The sequence below is a fragment of the Rosa chinensis genome, chromosome 2 (assembly GCF_002994745.2).
Source record: "Rosa chinensis cultivar Old Blush chromosome 2, RchiOBHm-V2, whole genome shotgun sequence".
NCBI lineage: Eukaryota > Viridiplantae > Streptophyta > Magnoliopsida > Rosales > Rosaceae > Rosa > Rosa chinensis.
The window spans coordinates 20770362-20795365 of NC_037089.1; the positions used below are offsets into that span (position 1 = coordinate 20770362).

The following is a 25004-nucleotide window of genomic DNA, read 5'->3' on the forward strand; positions in this document are numbered from 1 at the left end:
GCTTTGCTTTAAATAACACCAAAGACTCGATCTTTTTCACTTCTTTTCTACACCTTTTTGCACACCCAGATTTCAGATCCAAAATTTAGGTGTGGGAAGAAGGAGATTGAAGAAGATACACTAACCAGAACCCATTGCTTCCAATCCTTCATCTCTTCAAAAACCCACCTTGTGTTTAGTACAAAAGGTGGAGTCTTTATAGTTTAACTACCGCCATTGTTCGCGTACTTCCAAATATTTTCAGTTTTCGTAACTTCCCTTACCAAAACCAAAAAAGGGTTTACTTTTTAGGCTTGGCAGAATCCAAGGGCCTGGAGGTTCTTCTGGTATGTCTTTTCCGTACTAATATTTCACTCTTCCCTTTGACATTGTGAGATTTTGCCAAATGTTGCTGGAATTGGAATTGCTGCAATTGGATTTGGTGTTGTGCATGTTTAGATCTGAGTTTTGCTCTGCTTGCTGTAACTGTTATTTAGTGCTGTAATTGCAATTACTAGAAGTGGGACTTTGTTTTGGATTGATTTAGTTGGAGAGTGTATGTTTGTGGGTGAACTCAAGTGGATTTTATTAAGGATTTTGAAAATTCTCATTGGTGAGAACAATGTCAAACAAGGTGGATGGGATGTTGTTTATGGGGTTGCTAGTTGGGTTTCGGTTATGGTCTAGTTGAATCATGGTGCTTGGCTAAAGTTTGATGTGCACAGTTTATGCTAAATTCTCTTACGCTTTTCTTCTGCCATGATATGTAGATAAGCTTAAGTGAACATGTATTTGGTTCGCTGATTCTTGATTTTTGAAACTAAGAAATGTACAATGTATGTGTTTCTTTGAGTTGAAGGGAAAATTGTATTTTTGTTTCCCTTTTCTGATTACAAGCATTGAACTTTTAGCAGGTGTTATAAAGAGGATATATAGGTTGAACCTTGAAGATATTCAGGATGTTCAAGCTATCTCCTCGCAGGAACCCGAGATCTAAAGGTTTCAAGGTGAAGCATGTACTACAAATATGTCTTTTGGCGGGTGTCTGCATCTGGCTAGTTTACCAAGTCAAGCAGTCTCAAGTCAAGAAATCACAGTTGGCTGCAAGCATAAAAGATGGCAATGGAATTGTAAATTTAGGAAGAAAGGCCCTCAACCCTCTTCGGGAGGAAACTGTTGTTGAAGATGCAAGGCACAAGGAGGAGGAGGAAGAAGAAGAAAACAGGAATGTGGAAGAGCCAAACAAGCCTGTAGAGATCGATAATGTTGGAGGAGGCAGTGGAGAAGACCAGATAAATGAAAATGATCAGCCTAAAGTTGAAGAAACGAGGGATGATCATGTTGATTCAGTAGAAGGAGATAAAGAAACGGAAGTGACAAGAGAGACTATTAATGAGGAGGGCACTGTGAATGAAGATGAACAGATCAAGGATGATGTGGATGGAAACACAAAGAATGAAGATGTCAAAGAGAATGAGACTGAGGAGAGCAATGAAAGGGTAACTGAAGAGGTCAAAGAGAAAGAAAGTGAAGAGGTGAAGGAGACTGAAGTGACCAAAGAAAAAGAAGGTGAAGAGGTGAAGGAGAATGAAGAGACCAAGGAGGAAGGAACATCGGAGGAGAGTCAAGGGGAGGTCAATAAGGAGGAGGGGGAAGAGCACAATGAGACAGATAAAGAAAAGGAGGCAGAAGAGAAGGAAGGTGATAAGATTGAACAGGTGATTTTAGCTGATGACCGGCTTCAAGATGGAGGTGAAAAACATAATGAGGAGGCAAGAGAAGAGCATTACAAGGCTGATGATGCTTCCAGTGCTGTGGCTCATGAAACTCAAAATGTATCAGCCAATAATGAACAAGGTGGTTCAGAAAACACTAATGAATCAGAGCAGTCAGTTGACAAAGAAAAGCAGGAGTTTGAGCGGGAGAACAATGCAAATAGCACTGTAGTGGATACAGACCAAAACAAGTCGGTCTCAAATGGGGAAGCAGTGGAAAGCGGTGAAAAGAATGATACTAATAATGCTACCGTAACCAAAGTGGTTTCTGAGGGTAATCCTTCTGAAACAGAGAATGGTTCTAAATCCAGTTCAACACTGGCCACAGAATCATTAGAGCAGCAGCAAGTGGACACCAAAAAAGATGAGTCTGCTCAGCAAACTGTTGTCACAGAGTACACTGAGAGATCTGATGTAGCTGCTAACAGTGGGCAACAAGACTCCACAACTGAGAAGGGAGATACAACTAATGGAGAATCCAAAAAAGATGACTCCGCTCAGCAAAATGTTGTCACAGAGCAAACCGAGAGATCTGATGTAGCTGCTAACAGTGAGCAACAAGACTCTGGCACAACAGCTTCCACCACAACTCAGAAGGGAGATACAACTAATGGAGAATCCACAGATACTTCTACTAATTCTGAATCAGTTGTGACAGATAATCAGATTGTCAACTCCAATACATCTACAGAAAAAGAGAGTGGTTCTGCATCTTCAGACATGAACATTGTTCAAAAGACAAATAGTGACACTGTGGAAGAAGGAACACAAGAAAGTATACTTACGCAGAAAACAAATGACAATGTAGATAATGGTGCAGGGCAACAAGTTGATTCTTCTAATTCTACAGAACAGCAAGAGAAAGATGCATCCTCAAGCACAGATAACAAATCTGATGCAGGCCAGAATGAAAATGACAGTGCTGTTCAGAACAACACAAACGACAATGCAAATAGCAATGGCAATACGGATGCAAACCATGGAGAATCAGGTGACTCTTCCAATTCTTCTGTATCACAAGAGAAAGAGGCATCTCAAAACACAGATAGTAATGCTGATTCAGAACAGAAAGAGAATGAGAATGTTGTTCAAAGCAATACTGATGACAATGCAGATGCGGGCCAAAAGGAATCAGTTAATACTTCAGTATTCTCAGACACCAATGCTGAGACGGGGGATAGTCAAAAGGAGAATGTCGCTCAGAGCAATGCAAATGAGAATGTGGTCCAGAGCAACACAAATGAGAATGTCGTTCAGAGCAACACAAATGAGAATGTCGTTCAGAGCAACGCAAATGAGAATGTGGTCCAGAGCAACACAAATGAGAATGTCGTTCAGAGCAATGAAGCTTCAACAAGCACAAATGACAACACTGAGGCACAGAATGTCAATGTTGATTCTTCAAATTCTTCGATCCCTGAAGAAGAGAAAAAGGCTCGTATAGACCTGGACACTTTGCCAGAAAGCAAAGTTGATGCTGCAGTGTGACACACTTGGTCACTGTTTATTGAACACGCCTGTATGTCAATTTGTTTTTCGTCTTTTTCTTCCAAGGTAATTAGGGATAATTGTAATGTTCTTTGTTCATTATATTTCATTGTGATTATAGTGCTAAAGATTAAATATCAATCAACTTTCAAGGTGCTGTTTGAGTTGTAAATTCTACGTTTTGAGAATGCACAATTTGGATGCTGTTTTTCTTTTTCTATCTTCTGAAGTTTGTCTTCAATCTTTCATTTCAATATTTGATTCCTCTGTTTGGTGCTAATGCTCTAAATCATCGCATATGCTTTTCAAGATGTTCAATGCGTCATCAAAGTCTTGCTTCATAGCCTAAAGGGTGCTCTCTCTCTCAAGATCTTTGTTTGACAGATGCGCAGTGGAACCGACTGACCCCTATCTAAGCAGAGACTTGAGAAAATTGACACTCGAGCATATTCAACTTGACATGAAAATAATGTCTGAACCGAGTTAGGGAAGGAGAAATTACTTGGATTGTAAGACAAAATACTGAGATAGGGAAGGAGAAATTACTTGATTGTGGACATTAGATCTCAAAAGGAAAAGAAATCCAAACATGTACACTTCTCCTTCCTTTTCCGTTCTTGGTGGTTGAGCAATTTTGCATATTTGCCTGATTTTCATCCTCTTTCACCACTAATAAATTTATAATTAAAATTCTGGTCTGGTCTGGTACATGATTTTGGCTTCAAAATTGTTAATGGTGGAATTTGTGCTGGGCATGACTGGGTGACCAATGCAGGGTATGTGGAACATATTAATAAATGAATTGCCCAAGCTAGTCACAAAACATTCCCATCAAGTGATATAATCAGTCAACTAAAAGGAGACAACCCATCAAAACCATCTTATTTTTGTGTGCTAATGATTACAAGCAAGAGACTGAACAATTTGACAAAAGGTCTTGATCCAGATTTCATAATGCAAAATAAGAGCAGGCATTGATATCCAACAATTCCAAGAGAGCCAGCCTGACTCTGTTTTGACATGAAAAAGAACGAGAATTATTCCAAATGGTATCTCACTGAAATGTGCCACAATCCAGCTTAATGGTGGTCTTCGTGCTTGGCTTCAAATAGGCCATCAGGACCTGTATACCACAGAGAAGACACATTAGATATCAGTACATTGCTTCAGACAATCTTAGGTAGAAGAATAGAAAGAAACAGAAAAACTAAAGAACATGTAGAACAGAAATTTTTCTCATGAACCTTTTAGGACATGAACATTGCTTAAAAGGATAAATTTTTTACTTTCTCTGCATTAAATTTGGAGAGCAGAGTGTTTAATGTTATTGATTTAAGGGGCAACTTTGGAAATTCAAGTTTCAAAATATGAGTGGGAGTGCAGGTAAGAATGAGTGTAGATTTCACAATCCTTTTCCTTTTTTATAAGCTGTTTGTCTCTGAGGATATTGAGATTTTGAAACACAACCAACATCACAAAAATTGTAGAGAGAAAAGTGCGCCAGTTTCGCAAGCAGTACTACTGACCACAGGAGCAATTTAACTTATTGTTGGTTTTTTGATCAAAAAAAAAAAACTTATTGTTGGTTTTGGTATAGGGCTCATATATTGTTCATCTATTTGAGATTAATACAGAAATATGTGATATCCGAGTCATCCTAATGGTTAAAATGGAATATGTCATATTATTTTTATTGCCAATTCTACCAATTCACCAACCCTGAATCTATTTGAAAACCTCAGCAATAGGGGCCACATCACACACTGGCCTCCATTCAACAACATAAATTCATAGAAAGGAAAACAGTTCAGACATTTCATTCCAATGCCAACCTAACCCACATAGAGACTTCGTGTTCTTCATTAGACAAACGGACCAATGGTTAGTGAAAACCTAAAGCAACAACTGATAGCTAAAGGAAATGCCATATAGTTGTCACACATAGTTTAAAAGAAACTTCAAACAAAACAAGTACCCCTGAAAACCCCAGTTACTTTAAACACAGAATCCATCTTAGGAGAAGATTGAAATTTTGGATGTTGTTTATTACATGAGTCAACAATTTAAATCTAACCAATGTTAACAGTAAAGAAAAACACAGAGAGAGTCCACTTGGTCAATAGAAGATAACTATAAATACAGGGAAATGATAATGTTCAGAAGCATACCCCATGGGAACTCCTTGTTGCGAATGCGCAAATATGGGTACGGCTGCAAACATACACAATACAGGATGCGAATTATTACCAAAACCTAAAGGTGAAGGTGTAAAGCATACCAAAGAATCTAAATTGCGACAATAAATTAGAATACAACAATCTAAACATAGACAGCATGGCATAACACTCTAAAAATACAAAGAATTATTCACAAAGCTCGAGAAGAGAGCTCACAGGAGGTGTTTCATAGTGATGATGGCCCTTCGACAGAATGTAAACGGCTAGCCCAGTGCATGAAATAATGCCTAAATATGTTATCTTCTCCCACTTGGCCGTCTCATCTGAAAAAGTTAAACAATCAGATCAAACAAAATTGCAAAAACAAAACAATTCGGCAGCCCATTGATATATATTTTTTTTCTACAAACCCTAATGCACCTCAAAGTTTCATATGTCTTTGTCAATATCAATACGCAACTCAAATTCAAGCTAAAGAGAAAAAGGAGCTTTCAATTCAATCAATGCGTTGATAGGATCCCCAAATTTTCATATAATTATCAAACATTTCCACACTATCCATATCGAACAAAATATTATCAAACAGAAAACCCTAATCATGTTAATCGAACTCTCAGATTCACAAAATTTCAGGATTCAAATAAAAATAAAAACTAGCCCAATATCAAATTCGAATAAGCATGAATATGTGCGCGTGGAGCTGTGACTATTGGAGAGAGAGAGAGAGAGAGAGAGAGAGAGAGAGAGAGAGATTGGAGATTACAAGCATCGTCGTGACCGGCGGAGGAGGAGAAGGAGCGCTTGGGAGGCGCAGAAGACCGAGAGCCACCGCGCAGGGCGGTTCGGAGCGCACCAGATCGGAGCATCGCCATCGCCATTTTCTATCTCTGAGCAGCTCGCGTTCAGTATTCTGTTATTTCCAGACGGAAAACAAAGCGTGGAAATGCGACCCTGAAACCCCTTTTGTTTTCAGAAGAGGGAGCAATGGCCCAGCTTGTTACAACATGGGCTTCTGGCAATTAGAGTTGGAAGCCCATAACGAATGCCTTAAAAATAAAAACTTGAGGGCTGTGGTCTCGTTTATTTTACGCATTAAGGTATTAGAACACGTAATGGTGGAGATCTTTTGCAAATTGTCTACTAGAACACTCTTGATCACGGTTTGTGCGCGCAAACTTGGCGTTGTTGGTTTTCAGACCCTCAGTTCTCCAAAGACCTATTTTCAAGGCCTTTTCATCCACTGGGTCAGGTTAACGAATTTCGTCCCTCGAAGTACCTACTTTTTGGTCAATACAAGGCCTAGCCCAAAGGTCCCATTGAAGCTGCAGAAGCTTTCTGCCAGATATCCCCGAGTATGTTGAACTTGTGGGGTTCATGCAATGTGTTCAAGAGCTACGATGCGTTCTCGTCGGTGGCGAAGTCCAACAGAGGTCGTTGCACGTTCTTCTTCATGAAATGGTGATGGTCGACAACATAAACAATGAGCTAGACGAGACGCTGAACTCGATATCGGTGCCTGATGAAGTCGAGCGTCATGAAATGAGCGAAATTAGTCTCCGAAATCTTGACCGGAGCCAAAGGCACGATTGCCGAAGCAACCAGTATTGGAGCCAAGCTCAAGGTCTGCAAGGGAAGGAAGGGGAGAGATGCAAAGGAAAAGGTGGACGGCTGAGAAGAGAACTAATTATGAGCTGGAACTGCGCCAGCTCCGCACATGAATCGACGGCGGTCGGAAAGGACATGACCTTTTTAAACTTGGAGACGGTGTGGTCGGCGAGGTCAGCACAATCCAAGTGAGAAAAGAGTTTGTTAGTCGGTATTGTTGGAACTTGTGGGACTAATTGCAGGCACACTCGGGCCGACACATGTGCTGCCAATCCTCTTTGAGTTGTAGCACGCTCTGAAAGGCGCTACGGATTTCCCCCACATGGAAGAAAATTTTGAGGATTATGGCTTTTATAAGACCACATCATTCCAAACAAGTAAATGGATGACAAAGCCTAGAAGTGAGCTTTGGTGGCTTTGGTGGGCTTTTCCTATTGGGTTTCCCATAGGAATAGCATATATATAAAAGTTAAAGATGGGTCTTGAGCGAACTAGATGAAGAAATCTACATGGAACAACCCGAAGGGTTTATTGTTAAAGGTCAAGAAAATAAAGTGTGTAAATTGGTTAAGTCACTTTACGGACTTAAACAAGCTCCCAAGCAATGGCATTTGAAATTTGATAATACACTATTATCAAATGGATTCAAAATTAATGAATATGACAAATGTGTCTATGTTAAAGAATGTAGAAACGCATTTGTCATTGTATGCTTATATGTGGACGACATGCTCATTATGGGAACAAGTAAGGATGTAATTAATCAAACAAAGAAAATGTTGCATTCCTCCTTTGATATGAAAGATATGGGAATTCTTGGTATTCGAATTAAAAGGAATTCAGATGGTTACATACTTACTCAATATCATTATATAGAAAAGGTCCTTAGAAAATTTGGACACTATGATGATAGGCCGGTTGTTTCTCCATTTGATCCTTCTAGTCATCTTCAGAAAAATCAAGGTGATGGTGTGTCTCAATTGGAGTATACACAAGTTCTTGGAAGCTTAATGTACTTAATGAATTGTACAAGACTGAATTTGGCATATAGTTTAAGTCGACTTAGTAGGTACTCAAGCAATTCGGGAAAAGAACATTGGATTGCCTTAGTAAGAATCTTACGATATCTAAAGCATACAATAGACTATGGGTTGCATTATACCAAATATCCTACCGTATTAGAAGGGTACTGTAACGCAAATTGGATTTCCAATAATTCAGATAGTAAGTCCACAAGTGGGTATGTATTTACACTTGGAAGTGCTGCCGTATCTTGGAAATCATCGAAACAAACTGTGAATACACATTCAACAATGGAAGCAGAATTTGTAGCCTTAGATAAAGCCGCCGAAGAAGCGGAATGGCTTAAAAATTTCCTAGAAGGTATTCCATTATGGCCAATGCCTGTCACGGTCATTTGCATACATTGTGATAGTATGGCTGCTCTTACAAGAGCAAATAACCAAATCTACAATGGCAAATCAAGGCATATAAAGCGACGTCACAAAACAATACGAGACTTGCTCAAAAATGGAATCATTTCCATTGACTATGTAAAATCAAAGGAAAATATAGTGGATCCTTTGACTAAAGGCCTTAATAGAGAGCAAGTACTATTTACATCGAGGGGAATGAGCTTAAAGCCAATACAATGAGTCACTACTTGGCGGAAACCTAACCTAGCAACATTGGAGATCCCATGGTCTAGGTTCAATAGGCAAACTAGTTGGGGAAGACTCACGATGCATAACACACACTAATATGCTCATTCCTAAGATGAAACAAAGTGTGTATTCCGTTGACGATTAAGGGGTGAATATTAATATATTCTTAATAATGCTAATAGTTTTTAAGTGGGATAGTACAGACTATTCTTAATTGGCATTACCTATATGAGACTGATGTGGGGTCGCATCAATGAGAATCGACATGGCTAAGTTCTCTAAAACTCTTATGAAGTAAGGATTTGTTCAGGACCAAAATGAACACAACCGTAAGAATTTGAAATATGTATAGATATGATATGTGTGATACTTATTGTCTCGGTTTACAACAAAACGTGAATAGTTCAAGATTTGCGTTCACTACTTCACAAAGTGAATCCGATAAGTATTCACTACGAAAGGTTCAAGTCCACAAGACACCTTTTCTGATGCATCTCCTATCCAAGTTCTCCAACGTAACGATAGGTTCCTAACTCTCTTATTTTCTATTCAAATGTGGGCTATTGGTTTGAGTTTGAATAGAAAATGTGGGGTATTGTTGGAACTTGTGGGACTTTAGTCCCACATGGAAGAAAATTTTGAGGGTTATGGCCTTTATAAGACCACATCATTCCAAACAAATAAATAGATGACAAAGCCTAGAAGTGGGCTTTGGTGGCTTTGGTGGGCTTTTCCTATTGGGTTTCCAATAGGAATAGTATATATATATATATATAAGTCAAAGATGGGCCTTAGGCCTTGGGGCTCTTTTGACTAAATATGATTTTATTTTTTGAATTTTTATTCAATTATTCAGATAAAATCGAACAGTTGCAATCGGATGAAATCAAACAACGATGAAACTGCCGACGCAACTATTCGCTTTGGCTTCTATATATGGACGAACCAAGGTCGTCATTCATCATCGAAAATCCTCTTCTTCTTCTTCCTCCTAAATCTTTTCTAAGATAAACATAAAGTAAAATTCGCCAGGATTAAGTTCTTGTGCAAGAACTTGACCAGATAGTTGTATCCTCTAGATAGACGTCGGAAAACTACAGCACAAGTGGGGGCGAATTTCTGTCTTAGGTCACTGCGTTGCAAGCCTCTATCTGATCAAGTTAGTGAATTAAATTTCTGTTCAAAACTATTTGATCTCAATTTTGTTTATTAGTTGTTATATAGATTTTTTTTTTTATTCATATATATAATTATATTGTTCGTTACAAGCATATACTGATTTGTTCTAACAATCTAAGACAGAAATTCAAGATGGATCAATCAGGATCTACTGTGAAAAATCATGTGGAGAAACCTGAGAAATTCAAGGGTTTGGATTTCAAACGCTGGCAACAGAAGATGTTGTTCTATTTGACAACTCTTCATGTAGCAGATGTTTTCACAACCGAGGCTCCAAAGGCTCTTCCCGAATGAGATGGAGAGAATGTTTCAACTGTTGCTCAAAAGGCCGAAAATCAGAGGGCCATTGTTGCTTGGGCAAGCAATGAGTTTCTGTGCAGGAACTATATTCTCAATGCCTTAGACGATTCCTTGTATGACATTTACTTATCCTTCAAAACAGCAAGGGAATTGTGGGAGTTGTTGGACAACAAGTACAAGACTGAAGTTGCATGTTCAAAGAAGTTTGTCATTGGCAAGTTTCTGAACTACAAGATGGTCGATGCCAGGTCTGTTGTTAAGCAAGTGGAGGAACTCCAAGTCATTGTTCATGAGTTAGATGAAGAAGGTATGGGACTAAACTCGAATTTTCTTGTTGGTTCTGTTATTGAAAAGTTACCTCCTTCATGGAAAGATTTCAAAGTTTATCTGAAACACCTAACTGAGGACATGAATTTTGAGCAATTGGTTCTGAAACTTCGTGTTGAAGAGGACCACCGGAAAAATGAAAGGGTTGATGCTACTTCTATGGAGCCAACTGCTAACATGATTGGAAGGAGTCCATCAAAGGCTAAGTTTCATAAAAACAAGGGCAAGAACGCTGCTGCCAAATCAACTCTTGATGTTGCTGCAAAGAAGCCACTCACCCCACAAAAGAACAAGGCCTTCAAAAAGCCACAAACTGGAGGTTGTTGGGTGTGTGGCAAACTAGGGCATAGAGCAAAAGAGTGTCGCTTCAAGAAAGATCAAGGAGGTGGAGGTTTTGGAAGTTCCAACAACCTAGCAAACCTTGCTGAAGATCAATTCATTGCTGAGGCAAATCTAGTGACTAATTCAACCGATTGGTGGATTGATATGGGTGCTACAAGGCACGTATGCTCTGCAAAGGAGATGTTCACTTCATACCAACCAATCAAGGAAAGAGAACCTCTGTTCATGGGGAATGCCACAACTGCCAAAGTTGAAGGAAAAGGGAAAGTGATTCTCAAATTTACTTCGGGAAAAGATCTTGTACTCACTAATGTACTTCATGTGCCTAAAATCTGTAAGAACCTAGTGTCTGGTCCTGTTCTAAGCAACATGGGAATCAAACTAGTGTTCGAATCTGACAAATTTAGACTCACCAAAGGTCAGGTGTATGTAGGGAAGGGTTACCTTAGTGAAGGGCTTTTTAAACTAAATGTTGTACCTATTATGGATGCTATTATTAATAATAATAATGCAGGCACTAGCACTGCTTCTATGTACATGATTGAGTCCTCTTCTTTATGGCATTCTAGGTTAGGCCATGTTAATTTTTGCTCTTTACAAGGAATGGTAAATTTAGGCATGCTGCCAAAGTGTTCAATGAACAAAATGACTAAGTGTGAAATCTGTATTGAATCAAAATATGCAGATCGTTCTCATAAATCTGTAGAGAAATCCAATGAAGTACTTAGTTTAATTCATAGTGATTTGTGTAATTTTAAATCAACTCCAACTCGTGGAGGAATGAACTATTACATATCATTCATAGATGATTGCAGTAAGTATTGTTATGTATATTTGATACATAGCAAAGATGAGGCTTTAAATATGTTCAAAACATACAAAGCAGAAGTTGAGAATCAACTTGAGAAAACTATAAAGATTCTAAGGTCTAATAGACGTGGAGAGCATGAATCCAAAGACTTTGCAGAATTTTGTTCTTCTCATGGAATTGTGCATCAAATTACAGCGCCATATACTCCACAACAAAATGGAGTTGCCAAACGAAAGAATAGAACATTGAAGAATATGATAAATTTAATGTTAATTAGTTCGGGAGCACCACATAATCTGTGGGGAGAAGCCTTGCTTACTGCAAATATGATATTAAATAGTATTCCTCATAAACTAAGTGATCAATCTCCTTATGAACTATGGAAAGGAAGAATGCCTACTTATAAAACGATGAAAGTGTGGGGTTGTCTTGCCAAAGTTCAAGTTCCCTTTCCAAAGAGAACTAAACTTAGACTAAAAACAATAGATTGCATATACATTGGCCCTGCCAATAATAGTACTGCCTATAGATTTTTGGTTTACAAATCTGATGTTGCAGATATAAACATAAACACAGTCTTAGAATCTGCCGAAGCAGAATTGTTTGAGGATATTTTTCCTTACAAGGATAAGTCTAATCCAAGGAAGAGAATGTATGGAGATACGTTGCCTCAAATTGAATTAAACAAAAGTACTGAAATTGGTGGAGATAATACTTCTACAGTTCAAGAAAAAATTCTAGAACCAAGAAGAAGTAAACGTGGAAAAATTGCCAAAGATTTTGGACCCGAATTCATGACCTTTAATCTTGAAGGAGAACCTCAAACATATAAGGCTGTCATGGAATCATCGGAAGCACCTTATTGGAAAGAGGCTATTCAAAGTGAAATGGAATCCATTATACAAAATAATACTTAGACATTGGTTGATTTACCTCCGGGACATAAATCAATAGGCCATAAATGCATTTTCAAAAGAAAGATGAGACCCAATGGTACCACAGAAAAATACAAAGCTCGTATAGTAGCTAAAGGGTATCGTCAAAAAGAAAGTGTAGATTTTTTGATACATATTCGCCGGTGACAAGAATTACATCAATAAGAAAGTTAATTGCTATAGCGGCTATACACAATTTAGAAATACACCAAATGGATGTGAAAACCGCATTTCTAAATGGCGAACTAGATGAAGAAATCTACATGAAACAACCCAAAGGGTTTTTTGTTAAAGGTCAAGAAAATAAAGTTTGTAAATTGGTTAAGTCACTTTACGGACTTAAACAAGCTCCCAAGTAATGGCATGAGAAATTTGATAATACACTATTATCAAATGGATTCAAAATTAATGAATGGATTCAAAATTAATTAAAGTACGTGATCTATACATCAGGACCTAAAAACTGAACGGTTAAGATATGAATATGTGATTGAAAAGTGGCCAAAAACTGGAAATCCGTTCCATAAGCTTAGGTACAGATATCTTTACATGAGAAAAATCCTATATATATATATATATATATATATATATATATATTCACCAGCAACTATGACTTATGTTACTAGCAATTGATTTAAAGGCTCTGGACCATTTATCCAACGGGTGCAGCTATTGTCACCCTACCATTTTCTTAGTTCACCCTACAAACATTTGAATTATTGAAAGACTATATTACCCAAGTGCAAAATGATTAATAAGTACACTAATTTTCTAAAATTCAAATATGAAAGAAAAAAAATATATATATAAATAATTAATTAAATACAAAGACTACGTAAATTCTCATTGGATAACATTAATCTTTATCTTCTCCACCCAAATTTGAATTTATTACTATTTTTTTTTATCTTTTTGTTGTCTCCTCATCGTTAATTCGTTATTCAATTCACAAAACCATTACCTTTATCTTCATCAAATTCTTTGCATTATTCTTTGTGAACACCGAAAGTAAAAATTTAAAACACGAAGAAAAAAAAATCAATCTCTTCTTCATTGATCATAGTTGTAAATTTACTAATATTTTTACATAGATTGAAATAGAGAACATTGAAATTGAAAGAAAAAAAAAAGGGAGTAAATCAGATTATGATTTTATTAGGAAACTTTAATAAATTTTAATTTTTTTATGAGTATAAATTAAATGAGAGATTTTCATTTAAAATATTTATTTTTTAATTGGATATATCATATAAGGATATTCTTGGAAAGAGAAATGGGTTAAATAAGTAAATATAATAATTAAAATTAAAATGTAGGGTGTAATGAGCAAGTAGGGTGAACAAAGAAAATGGTTGGGTGACAATAGCCGCACCCTTATCCAATTTGGACCCAACAAATGCCCACTTACTCCACTAAAAAATTTGTGTACCCACTTACCTCATTTAAATATAAAAAGACAAGTTTGCCTTCCAAATAATTAAAAAGTTATTTTAGACTTTGTCGGAATCCAGTTGCCGGACTCCGGTCATTGACCAAAGGTTGCCAGAGACTTTTATTACCCCCAATGAAACCCAATAAATTTTTATTGGGGGTGTACATACCTCCAACAAATGAAGGATTTACTACATCACCAAGCATAAGTAACACCCTCTTTGTGGGGCCACAAGCCATGGTGGGACCCAACCTCGATATACATCCTGTAACCTAACATCCAACTTAACCTGTGGTAGTCGGAAGCAGCCAAGACCTTGCCGGGAAACTACCTTCCCGGTCTTGCCAAGTTACCTTCACAAACATGCTTTCTAAGACTAGAATAGTGGTTTTAGCATCTCACATGGAAGAAAATGTAAAGGAGAGGGTTCCCTGTGGCGACTTGAAGGGGTATACCACAGCGCCGTAATATTAAGCCAATAGGAGCTTGATACATCGTAGACGTACTGTAGACCTACCAACTTAATACTACAAGTCCTTTTGAAAATGCAAATTTTAGAAAATAGGATACCAAGAAAACTTTTAAGGAAAGACTTTAAATCAACAACCCAACATTCAAATCAACAAGTCTGGAAATGCTTAAAAATAAAGTGGGCAAGTGCACTGTGACGCCTTAGGGCTTACATCATAACTGAATCGACAGAGTTCAGCAACAACAATAAAACAAAGGGGTGAGGCGCACTCTCAGGTAGGTAGACCTCACAGAGTTCAACATTGAAAGAGAAGCGAATAAATATTTAAAGTACCAACAAGGAAGAACTTCAAGCAACAAGATCAACAACACACGGACTCGGCCAATGACCCACTTCTAATCCAAATCGTCCTGAATGACCTCGTTGTAACCTGAAATGTAGGGGTGAGCATTTCATCCTCGCTAGCCCAATAGGGGCCGACCCAACCTTAGTTATATTTGAAAACTAATAGGTAAAACATAGCTACTAGAACATAGATTGCGCGCATTTGTAAAATCGAGTAAAACAAATGCAAACAAAAACAATCATGGTTGTTTCTTTTCAAGAAATCATATGCAGCATGCTTCACACAACTTGGAGCTCTGAGATACTTACCTGCTGGCTAAACTAAAATTAATCGGTGACCGACCTGGTTCTTCATCCTTTGAGAACCAGCCAACTACTCTGTAGTCCTTGTGACTACAAGTAGCGAAAGTGTCCATTTCCTGGCCATGAGTCTCCTATGATTAGTTCACTGTCTGTACTCACATTTCCTTGACAAACATAGGAGCACAGCCCCCTCCGGAGTTCACGGTTATCGACACTGTAGGATCCCTAGGAATCAACGCGTCTAGGTCCCATTCACTTTTCAGGTCACAAGTACAAACATACAAAGGGTACAGTATCTCAACATGCAAGTCTAGCCTCGGTTTTCGTAATCAATAATTATCAGTTATGAAAACACAGGTATCACTAGGCATCGACTAATGAACAACCAAAAACGTACTTGCAGGCAACATAATATTATACTATAGCATTCCACATATATCGAAAAGCCTCTAACAAGGAAGGGACAGCTCACCCTACCTAGAAAATGCCGGCGTATTCCACACTGATGCTTTCCGCTTAAGCTTCCTTAACGATCGTGTTCCCTGAACCATTACTTAGTTTGTACGTAATTATCCAGGTAAACATCATGATCAACTTTAAGTAATCGCGCACATTAAATCCTTTTTATTTCAATAAGGTCATTAATTATTTCTTTCAACCTTTACCAATTTGGGAAACTAACTGCTTTCTTAAAAAGGAAAACATCCTTATCACTCCGCTAAACTTTCGCCAATCCGAGCGACCAAAGTCGAGTCGATTCTCACGTTTTACGAGGTCGGTCAACCCTGGTCAACTCTCTAAGTTGACTTTTGACATTCGACTTTGACTTTTGACCAAGTATTCCTTTATTTAGCATTATTTCTTATTTATTTAAAAATAAATAAGTAAATAATTATAAATAAAGTTTTACTTTTACTTTTACCCATTTACGTACTCCTTTTTCACCTTTTTATTTTTACCGTGATTTTCACCTCCACACTTTCACTTTTACCTTTTTTTACCTCATTTTTACCGAATTTACCTTTACTTTCACATTCTTCACTTTTTACCACTTTACCACGGTAAAAACTCATTTAATCCAACTTTTACTCATTTTCTTTATTTTGTTTTTCTTCCAAAAACAAAGCTACTTCTTTTCTTCTTCAGCCACTTATTTTTCTTTTGGCCAAAATTACACAACAACAATCACCAAAATCCTCAACACAAAATTCCAACACTTTCCAAAATTAGGCTAATAAAATCCTACTAATTAAACCCTTCTCAAAGATCTAATTTTCACAATTTTTCCAACAACAACAATGGCTCAACAAAATCAAAATCAACCAAATAAATTCCAAAACTTCTAGGGTTTGTCCAAAACCCATTCCTTACCCTTTCTTCTTCAAAACCCACAACCTATTCCTCCTCCTTGGCCTTCTTCACCTACAAATCCGTCCAATCATCAATATCACAACCAAAACTCGAAACAAGGTTGCATGGATAGATCCTTACCACAAATCCTTGCCAAACTCGTAGCCTAGCCTCTTGGTTTAGGGGAAATCGGGTTCATGCAATCAAAATTACAAATCAAAACAAAAAAACTCGGATTTAGGAAGAAATAGGTATAGATTGGATGAATAGAGGCTAGATTAGGAGGAACATTACCTTGATTCGAGCTTGGAAAGAAGAAATCACAAAAACCCCCAATTTTAGCTTCGGGTTCTAGTGTTTTTGGAGGATTAAATGGCTAAATTTCATGATTTTGGTTGGAGAAATAGAAAGAGGGAATGGAGAGGAGAAAATCTGGAAATTTTGGTGAAGAATGGGGTTCCGGTGACTGCAGCGGCACGACGGTGGTCTGACGGCTTCCGGAGAGAGAAGGGGACAGATGAGAGAGAGGGAGAGCTGAAGAGAGAGAGTGAGAAGTGAGAAAATAAGGGTAGAGGCTAGGGTTTGAGAGAGTGTATTCGTTAAATACCTCTCCCCTTTAATGAGTGTGAAATGTCCAATCTGCCCCTCCTTTTGGGCCAAGTGAGCTTGGGCTGCTTCAATTTTCTTTTTCTCTTAATTTCCCTTAAACTCACTCCGAAAATACATCTTCAAACATCCTTATTTCTCCGACACTTCACCGAATCCTTTCGGGAAAATTTTCCGGGCTTGTCCTAAGCCTCGATACTTGTGTACCTTACGAATACGTAGTTTCATATGTTATGCGACAAATTAAAATAAACAAGAAAAGTAAGGGGGTCTACATTCCCTAATTGCCTATAAAAGGGACCCCTCCTCACACTTAGAAGCCACTCCATTACATACTCTACTCATGTAATCAACTTGGGCCGCAAGGCCCAAACACATATAGTTAAATATTTTAAGTGGACGTAGTCTCCCGCTAAGGCAAGAGACGAACCACTATACATCTCGCGTCACACACACACACACACACACTCTCTCTCTCTCTCTCTCTCTCTCTCTCTCTCTCTCTCTCTCTCTCTCTTTTTCTCTAAAGCTAACTAGAGCCTTTGATTCTAACGTTAACATTGGCGCCGTCTTTGAGAAGCCGAAACAAAGGCTTCGTTAATTACCATGCGTTAAGTGAACTTAACAAAGCTCAAAGAAATTTTTTTCCCTCTTTGAGTTCTAATTTCGTCGCTCACTGAGCACCCAACTTCTTTAATGATGATTAAATCTTCTTGGATATCATCAGCTCCTAGGGTAGCGGACTTACTTCGTTACATCCAGCACCACACCCACCTTTAGTGGTAACACAAATAAACTTTTTTTTTTCTTGCATCAAGTGGCATCTCCAACGCCGCCGCCAATCGGAGTCAAATCAGTGTGAAGGCAAATGGTCAACCGAAATTGTTGCAAAATGACTGGAATTGTGGGCAAAATCGTCAACCGGAGTCGAGATTATTGGGGGGGCAATATTATTGGGGGGCAATAATCTTCCTATTGGGAGCAATAATGTGTCTTAATTGTTATAAAGTCTCTATAATTGTGTTCAGTGATATTTTTCTTTGAGTTTAAAGACTGCTTCTAATGTGTTTTGGTATTTCTGATATATTATTGGGGGGCAATAATCTGTTTATTACGGGGCAATAATATATTTGTTTTGTTATTTTTTGCAGGAATATGGGTGATCCTTTTGTTGTTAGGTGCATTTATTCTTGTTAAGAGGCCACCCGGGAGGCCTAGGGTGAAGCGGTTCAAGTGAAGTGGAGAGTGTGAAAAAAAAAAGCCAATTCGTTGTGGACTTAAATTCACCAAGTATTGAATTTGAATACCTGTACTTTTGTAAACTAATTTAAAACCAAACTGAGTTACTTCTGACCATCTATAAAAAAATTATTGGGGGGCAATAAACCATTTATGACCCCAATAAACCTAATTATTTTGGTTAATGAATCTAGCAGCATTTTGTTTAAATGACCTGTAATAAATGAACCACAGTTAAGACATTATTGCGGGGCAATAATCTGTCTATTGCCTCCCAATAGACCACCCCAAAAATCACCAGTTTCTATCATTGACAGATTATTGTACTTTAATAAACTCAAAACAACATAAGACTTATCAAAACTCTAATTTCAGTGATTAATTAACTACAGTTAAGAAATTATTGGAATGCAATAATCTGTCTATTGTCCCCCAATAGACCACAGTTTTGACGTTGTCCCAGACTTGCAAGCGAAGCTCAGACTCGATTCTGGCATGGAGCTTCGGAGCTTCCCGGACATCTGACGAACAAAACCGGCGAAGCCCAGAGGGGTTGGGATCGTGGAGTTGGATGGCATCATCCTCTGGTGGTCCGACGGTGGGATAGAGCGGTGACGGTGGAGGCCGACATCGACTGTGGAGTGGTGGGCGTGGTGGCAGAGAGAGAGAGAGAGAGAGAGAGAGAGAGAGAGAGATGAGGGGGAGGAGAGAGATATATATGAGTGTAATTTGTTAATTAAAATGAGGGCAATACTGTCAAACACTGTTAGATTGGGTAAATGGGGTTAAAAAAACTCTTGGTGGAGTAAGTGGACAATTTTTGGGCTAAAATTAGGTAAGTGGTCACGGCCCAAAAAAAAAAAATACTACCTTAAAAGCACACGAAAACAGCTTCCTAAAAACCCAGCTGTGTCGCTTCCGCAAACCCTGTAAAAAAAATAGAGATCGATCATAAGCGCAAGACATACCCCAAAACCAGTCCAAAACAGAACTACACTGCATCTATGAAGACCAAGAAAACCCCTTTCAAATCTAAAACAGTTATATAGAATAATCAAAAGGGTTTGATTTTCAAGTCGAAAAAACACGAACTAAAACCATAAAAATTGCCGGAAATACCCAAAATCCTACAAACATACTCATAAGCATTCTATGAGTAACAATAAGCTTGAGACAGTTTCAGAAAACTGGTAACATGAAAGAAAAATTCATCAACAACTATTCTTTCAGTGATTTTAAGAACAACTTTCCAGATTTCAAGTAGACATGCAAAGCTACTATTTTACATAGTTTCATGCTATTTGCAGTTCAAATGGATGGTCAAACAAGAATCCAAAGTGACTGAAATGCTGAATTCTGTAGAAATCCTAAAACAGTGCAGTACCTTCAAAATAGCATAAGTATCTCCTTTTAACTCATTTTTTCACGAAACCATGTTCAAAATGATCATTGAAGAGTCTCCTTTAAGATATCAAAAATTGAGAGTAAAACAAGAAGTATAGGTTTTTCAAAAATCATGAAATGCCCCCACTGGTTCAGCTTGGGTGTCAAACACGGGAAGAGTAAGAATATCAAAACAGGCTAAGCCACTCATATCAAATGCTTGTAGATACTTGAACCTAGAGATGTTAAGCCATTATCAGTAATACTAGAAGAAAAATGCTCAGCAAATTAACAATTCCTAAAATCATGCAGAAAACAGAAATGACCAGGCCCCTAGGATCACCCTCTTACAAGATTAAACCCTAAAAAAAACATGGTTGGATTATATAAATTAGACGAAAAGCAGATATTATAGATAGAGGAAATATATACCTGGGAGAAGAGAAAGGAACAAGTGTACAAAATATCACCCAATACTCAATGAAGCTGACAGCTAATTAAACATAACCAATAGCTACCCCAACTATCGAGCTCAACATATCAATGATAGATAAGCCAAAAAAAAAAAACACATTGAAGGAAATCACTATTGATCGACCTCTGCCTTAGCATGGACAATCTCTTGAAGCTCATAAGGGAACAATGAATTGGACCTTTGCTGAAGGCTCTTCACAGCATGGTTGGCTGCATCTTGAACTTGAGGATCATGAGGTTGCACATCTTGCCATCCTGGAGCATGCCCACCTGATCAAAACCCAATTCAGTCTCATAACCCAATTCTGAATAATATAAATTCTGGAAATGGTATAATAACTCCTAACAAGGTTTAGGGTCATTTTTCAGTAATGTATACCACAACTGTTGGCGACCAAGCCTACCATTTTTGTATGAATGCATCTTAAATTAGATGTCTTACATCAACCCAAAAGTTTATAGCTTCAAATATTGGACTCCACACAATGGAAAAATCAATAAATAGGCAGAAAGAGATAGAGATAGGAATTATCATTGATATGATTTGGAAACGCAAGTACACTACAACACCTTAGTAACTAGTGTTTGTATCAACAGAGAAAAGAAATACTAACAACAACATGGCATATTTACACCCAATTCATGGAAAATTGGTATACTACAAACCCATATATTCAGAGAGGTGAGGCTCCATCTGACTCAGATTGAAGGTACCTTCATTATTCTTATGCAGTTCAAATTCAATCTCTTCTACTACAAACCATTGAATTTGACCTTGTTCTTAACATCGAGACAATTGTACATAAAAAAGAATCATAAGATACAACTCACCCTCTAATTTCTGCCAGATCACCAGTATATTCATAGCTAAGAGAATAATAGAAGTAAAGCCTTGATGTCAGGACATCAATAGTTCTCAAGTACATGTTCTTTAGTCAAGCAATGCCAGCTATGGCACAAGCTTTAGCCCACAAGACCACAACCCAAATGTTATTACAAACACAAATGCTCCCAGTTTATTTTTAAACTACAAGACCCACACGTAACGATGACTATATTCACTCACCTCACTGTATTTTTTCTGATCAACTACATATAAGGCATAAAACCGTTCAGTGTACATTATATATGCAATGCCAATAGGTGACTAGAAAAATAATAGTGCTTACATTTTCCCTGCAACTCGGGTACTGGTATGGGTTTTGTCATCATCATAGAGCTTATTTACTAATCCAAAATATGATATTTTTAGGCAGAGTTTTGCATCGAGCAAAATATTATTGGCATTGACATCTCTATGCACAGTCCTTGGGCTTGACTCCTCATGAAGATAAGCAAGTCCTCTTACCTTCTCTCAACTCATTTTATGTTTATGTATTGGGGTTGAACCACTTTATCAAATTGTTAATAAGTTCTAGCCTTCTTTAAGCTTCACCATGACACAAACCTAACTTTTCCATTTCAAATTTGAAAACAGAGCATAGAACAATTTAATGGCAAGCTAACAGTAGAAGTAATCAAATAGATTCCTAAAGAAAATAACCTGGAAGGTCCTCTTGTAGTCATCAACCAAGGCCTTAAGTTGATGAAGCAGCTGCTGCACCATCTAACATCAATTAAAATTTGACCAAAAAGCATAAATTTCGAAAAGGAAGGAAGAAAGCTAGTACAACAGCGAAAATCTCCTTGCATTTTTGAGCTAGCTCCGTCATGAAGGATTTAGTAAGTTCTAAGGCGGCAGGTGCAGGCTCCTCCGAAGCAAGAGGTTCGGCGTTAGGCCCGGGAGCTTGAAACTCGGCTTCGAGGACAGCGGAGTCAATCTCCAACGACTTGGGGAGAAGAGGGAATGTGGGACGCGGAGAGGAGAGGAGAGCTAAGTGGTCTTCTTCTTGCCCTGTTTCATAAACATAAGACATCAGGAAAAGACAATAAATAGGTATGAGGATGGAATATGTAGGGGTTTTGAACTACCTTCAAGTACAATGAATCATAAACAATGGAAGCACTACTATAGGTAATGAAGCGACCTTCACTTCCCCAAGAACCATAGCAACAAACCCAAAACACCGAAAACCCAGCGACTCAAATTCCATTACCTTTCTCATTCGAAGACCAACACAAGCCTAGAAATCCTAAATCGGAGAGAGGACGAAGAGCCGTAAAAACCCCAATCGAGTAGCTGTTAAACCCCCAAATCGAGTAGCCCACAAATCCCCAAATTGACGTTGTAAACCTAGAGATCGAAGAACACTAATCTTCAGCGGATTGAAGAACCTCCTCCTTCTTTCCAGTTCCTAATACGCAGAACCCTATTTCTTCACAAATGAAATTGAGTGATGGCTGAGTCGAGATAATAGAACCCTAATCTCAGCGGTGATGTGTGTAGGAGAAGATCATGATGTAGATGGAGGAAGGGATTGCGGAGACAATAGGGAGAGGAGCGATCTAGGAAAAAGGATAGTAAAATGCGAGAGGAGATGATGTTTTGAGGAGAGATGCTCGAAGAAAAGGTCATTTGTTATTTTGTTGAAGTGTTATTTTGTGCAAGTGGGAGATAATAGCTATAAAGGCGCGGGGGTTTGTTTTTTTTGTTTTGTTTTGTATTCATGAATCAGACAACACATATATAAAGTTATGTTGTCTGATTATACATAGTTTAAATCTGAGCTGAGGGAGCAAGGAGGGATAGTTCCTGCCTATATGCAGTCATAGTACCAGTTTTGGCACTAGGAATAGGTATCTCTCATTTAGACAACACAAATAAGAAATTACGTTGTAGGAGTACATATATGTAACCTATATTTTGATCAAAGTTTGTTCATTTTGGGGGAATGAATGACATTTTGGATGCATTGAAATCTTGCCAGTATATATCTTCATTACTTGGACAACACAAAGTAAAAAATTGTTGTATGATATTTTGTAAGCTACACTCATACAACAGATATAACTATTCTGTTGTCCTTTGGAGTACCAATTTAGAGCCAAATTTGAGTTAGGCTAAGAGGGAAATTTGCCGCTATTTTTTTTTTCATTCACATAACAAACTATTCTTATAACTATTGTGCAATGACCTACTAGCTAAAAAGTTCAGAATTTTAACCACCTTATACAACGCAAGTTTTGTAAACGTGTTGTATGATTCACTTTTCTTCATCACACAACACTTTTTTTTTTCTTTGTGCAAAAAGTGTGGTGTGTTCAAGTTATTGGTGTAGTGAAACCAACTGAAATATTGGTAGGACAGTTAAGGTAGCAACTCTAGTTATGGTAGTAGCTTCCCACTTCCCCACCAGGTCCCCTTATAGAGCTGCTACCATAACTATCCTACCAATATTACAGTTGGGAAGTAGGGAGCTGTTACCATAACTATTCTACCAATATTATAGTTGGGAAGTGTACAAATACATCTTTGTCAAAGCATAAATATAGTATGGATAGCTTTGTCAAGATCGGTGGATATAGAGCTATTATAAGGCTGCACTTTGTCAAGATTTGTGTGCTGCAGCTCAGGTAACATCTTTTTGGTAAGAAATCTTGCATAAAGGAGTGTTCCTAAATTAAATAGTTTGTTTTGTACCTAATCTTGCTTTGTAATCAATCTTGAATAAAATCCTACTGTTTTGGTAATTCATCTTCACTATAATCTCCTCACATATCACAATGATTTCCTCTAGCTTCTTCATATTTTTTTTTCTCATTCTCTCCTCTTCCTATGCTACTGTCCAAGATTTCTATGTTGCAGACTACACAGCTCCTCCAAGCCCTGCAGGATACTCTTGCAAAAACCCCTCAGATGTTGATGTAGGCGATTTCTGTGTTGTAGACTATACAGCTCCTCCAAGCCCTGCATGATACTTTTGCAAAAACCCCTCAGATGTTAAGGTAGACTATTTCGTGTACTCTGGCCTAGGAGTTCCTAGTAACAGCTCAAATATAAACAAATTTAGAATCTAAACTACATTTGTTGCTCAATTTCCTGGTCTCAATGGCCTTGGTATTTCACCGGCTCATGGCGATTTGGAGGTTGGTAGAGTTTCTTCAATGCACTCTCACCGTGGAGCTTCAGAGGCCATACTTGTTGCAAAAGGCAAAGTTATATTTGATAACGAAGCTTATGTTAAAACACTGAAGAAATGTGATATTATGGTTTTACCTCAAGGTTTGCTTCACTTCCAAGTAAATGCAGGTGATACTCCAGCCCTTATATTTGCTAGCTTCAGTAGTAATGACCCAGGTGTGCATGTTTTGGAGACTGCACTGTTTCAAAACGATTTACATACTGAATTGATAGCACAGACTACTCTCCTTGACATTGCTGAGATTAAGAAACTTAAGGGTCTTCTTGGTACTACTAATTGATGCATAGTAAAACCAACAACATGGATAATATATTGTAACCACATAATGTTTCTGCTTTATTCTGTATTTTTATTATGTTCTTACTGCTTCATTTAGTTGCATCCTATGTATAATGAATAGAATAAACTGATTAGTCCATCTAACTAATAATTTGATAGAACTCCTTTCTATTTGTTTAGCAAATCTTTCTCTGCTAACAGAAAGTGAATGGGAAAAGGAAACTATATAAACTAGAGGCTTGATAATGAGTAACAAAGTAGCTAGCTTCTTAGTCATCAGTCTCCATATTAACAACTCTATGTTTACATGTGATTTGTAAGAGTTCTGAGAGAGAGAGAGAGAGAGAGAGAGAGAGAGAGAGAGAGAGAGAGAGAGAGAGAGAGAGAGAGAGAGAGAGAGAGAGAGAGAGAGAGAGAGAGAGAGAGAGAGAGAGAGAGAGAGAGAGAATCTCTAATA

General features: G+C 37.9%; 2 protein-coding genes and 1 pseudogene across 3 annotated transcripts; 2 read left to right on the forward strand and 1 right to left on the reverse strand.

Annotated features, from left to right (window-relative positions):
• The first annotated feature begins 28 nt into the window (after nt 1-28).
• On the forward strand, nt 29-3464 carry LOC112187525 (dentin sialophosphoprotein). Of its 2 annotated transcripts, none has more exons than XM_024326366.2 (2): nt 29-326; nt 891-3464. In XM_024326366.2, the coding sequence occupies exon 2, from the start codon at nt 939-941 to the stop codon at nt 3240-3242; it is 2304 nt and encodes a 767-aa protein (XP_024182134.1). In that variant the 5' UTR covers nt 29-326; nt 891-938; the 3' UTR covers nt 3243-3464. The 2 variants fall into 2 exon arrangements, with proteins under 2 accessions (XP_024182134.1, XP_024182132.1); XM_024326364.2 differs by having other exon boundaries at nt 894-3464.
• A 590-nt stretch (nt 3465-4054) lies between these two features.
• Nucleotides 4055-6370, reverse strand: LOC112187527 (cytochrome c oxidase subunit 6a, mitochondrial). Its single transcript, XM_024326368.2, has 4 exons — nt 6183-6370; nt 5636-5742; nt 5411-5453; nt 4055-4365 (listed from the first exon to the last, which is right to left on the reverse strand). The coding sequence occupies exons 1-4, from the start codon at nt 6295-6297 to the stop codon at nt 4322-4324; spliced, it is 309 nt and encodes a 102-aa protein (XP_024182136.1). The 5' UTR covers nt 6298-6370; the 3' UTR covers nt 4055-4321.
• A 17249-nt stretch (nt 6371-23619) lies between these two features.
• On the forward strand, nt 23620-24803 carry LOC112183881 (annotated as a pseudogene).
• Nucleotides 24804-25004: the final 201 nt, after the last annotated feature.

Excerpts from the sequence above, each read along its gene's own strand:
- LOC112187527 (XM_024326368.2), bottom strand. The coding sequence starts at position 6,297 with ATGGCGATGGCGATGCTCCGATCTGGTGCGCTCCGAACCGCCCTGCGC. Across the intron at positions 5,454-5,635 it reads ATCACTATGAAACACCTCCT|CCGTACCCATATTTGCGCAT; the intron begins GTGAGCTCTCTT and ends GTATGTTTGCAG. Across the intron at positions 4,366-5,410 it reads CAACAAGGAGTTCCCATGGG|GTCCTGATGGCCTATTTGAA; the intron begins GTATGCTTCTGA and ends TGTGGTATACAG.
- LOC112187525 (XM_024326366.2), top strand. The coding sequence starts at position 939 with ATGTTCAAGCTATCTCCTCGCAGGAACCCGAGATCTAAAGGTTTCAAG.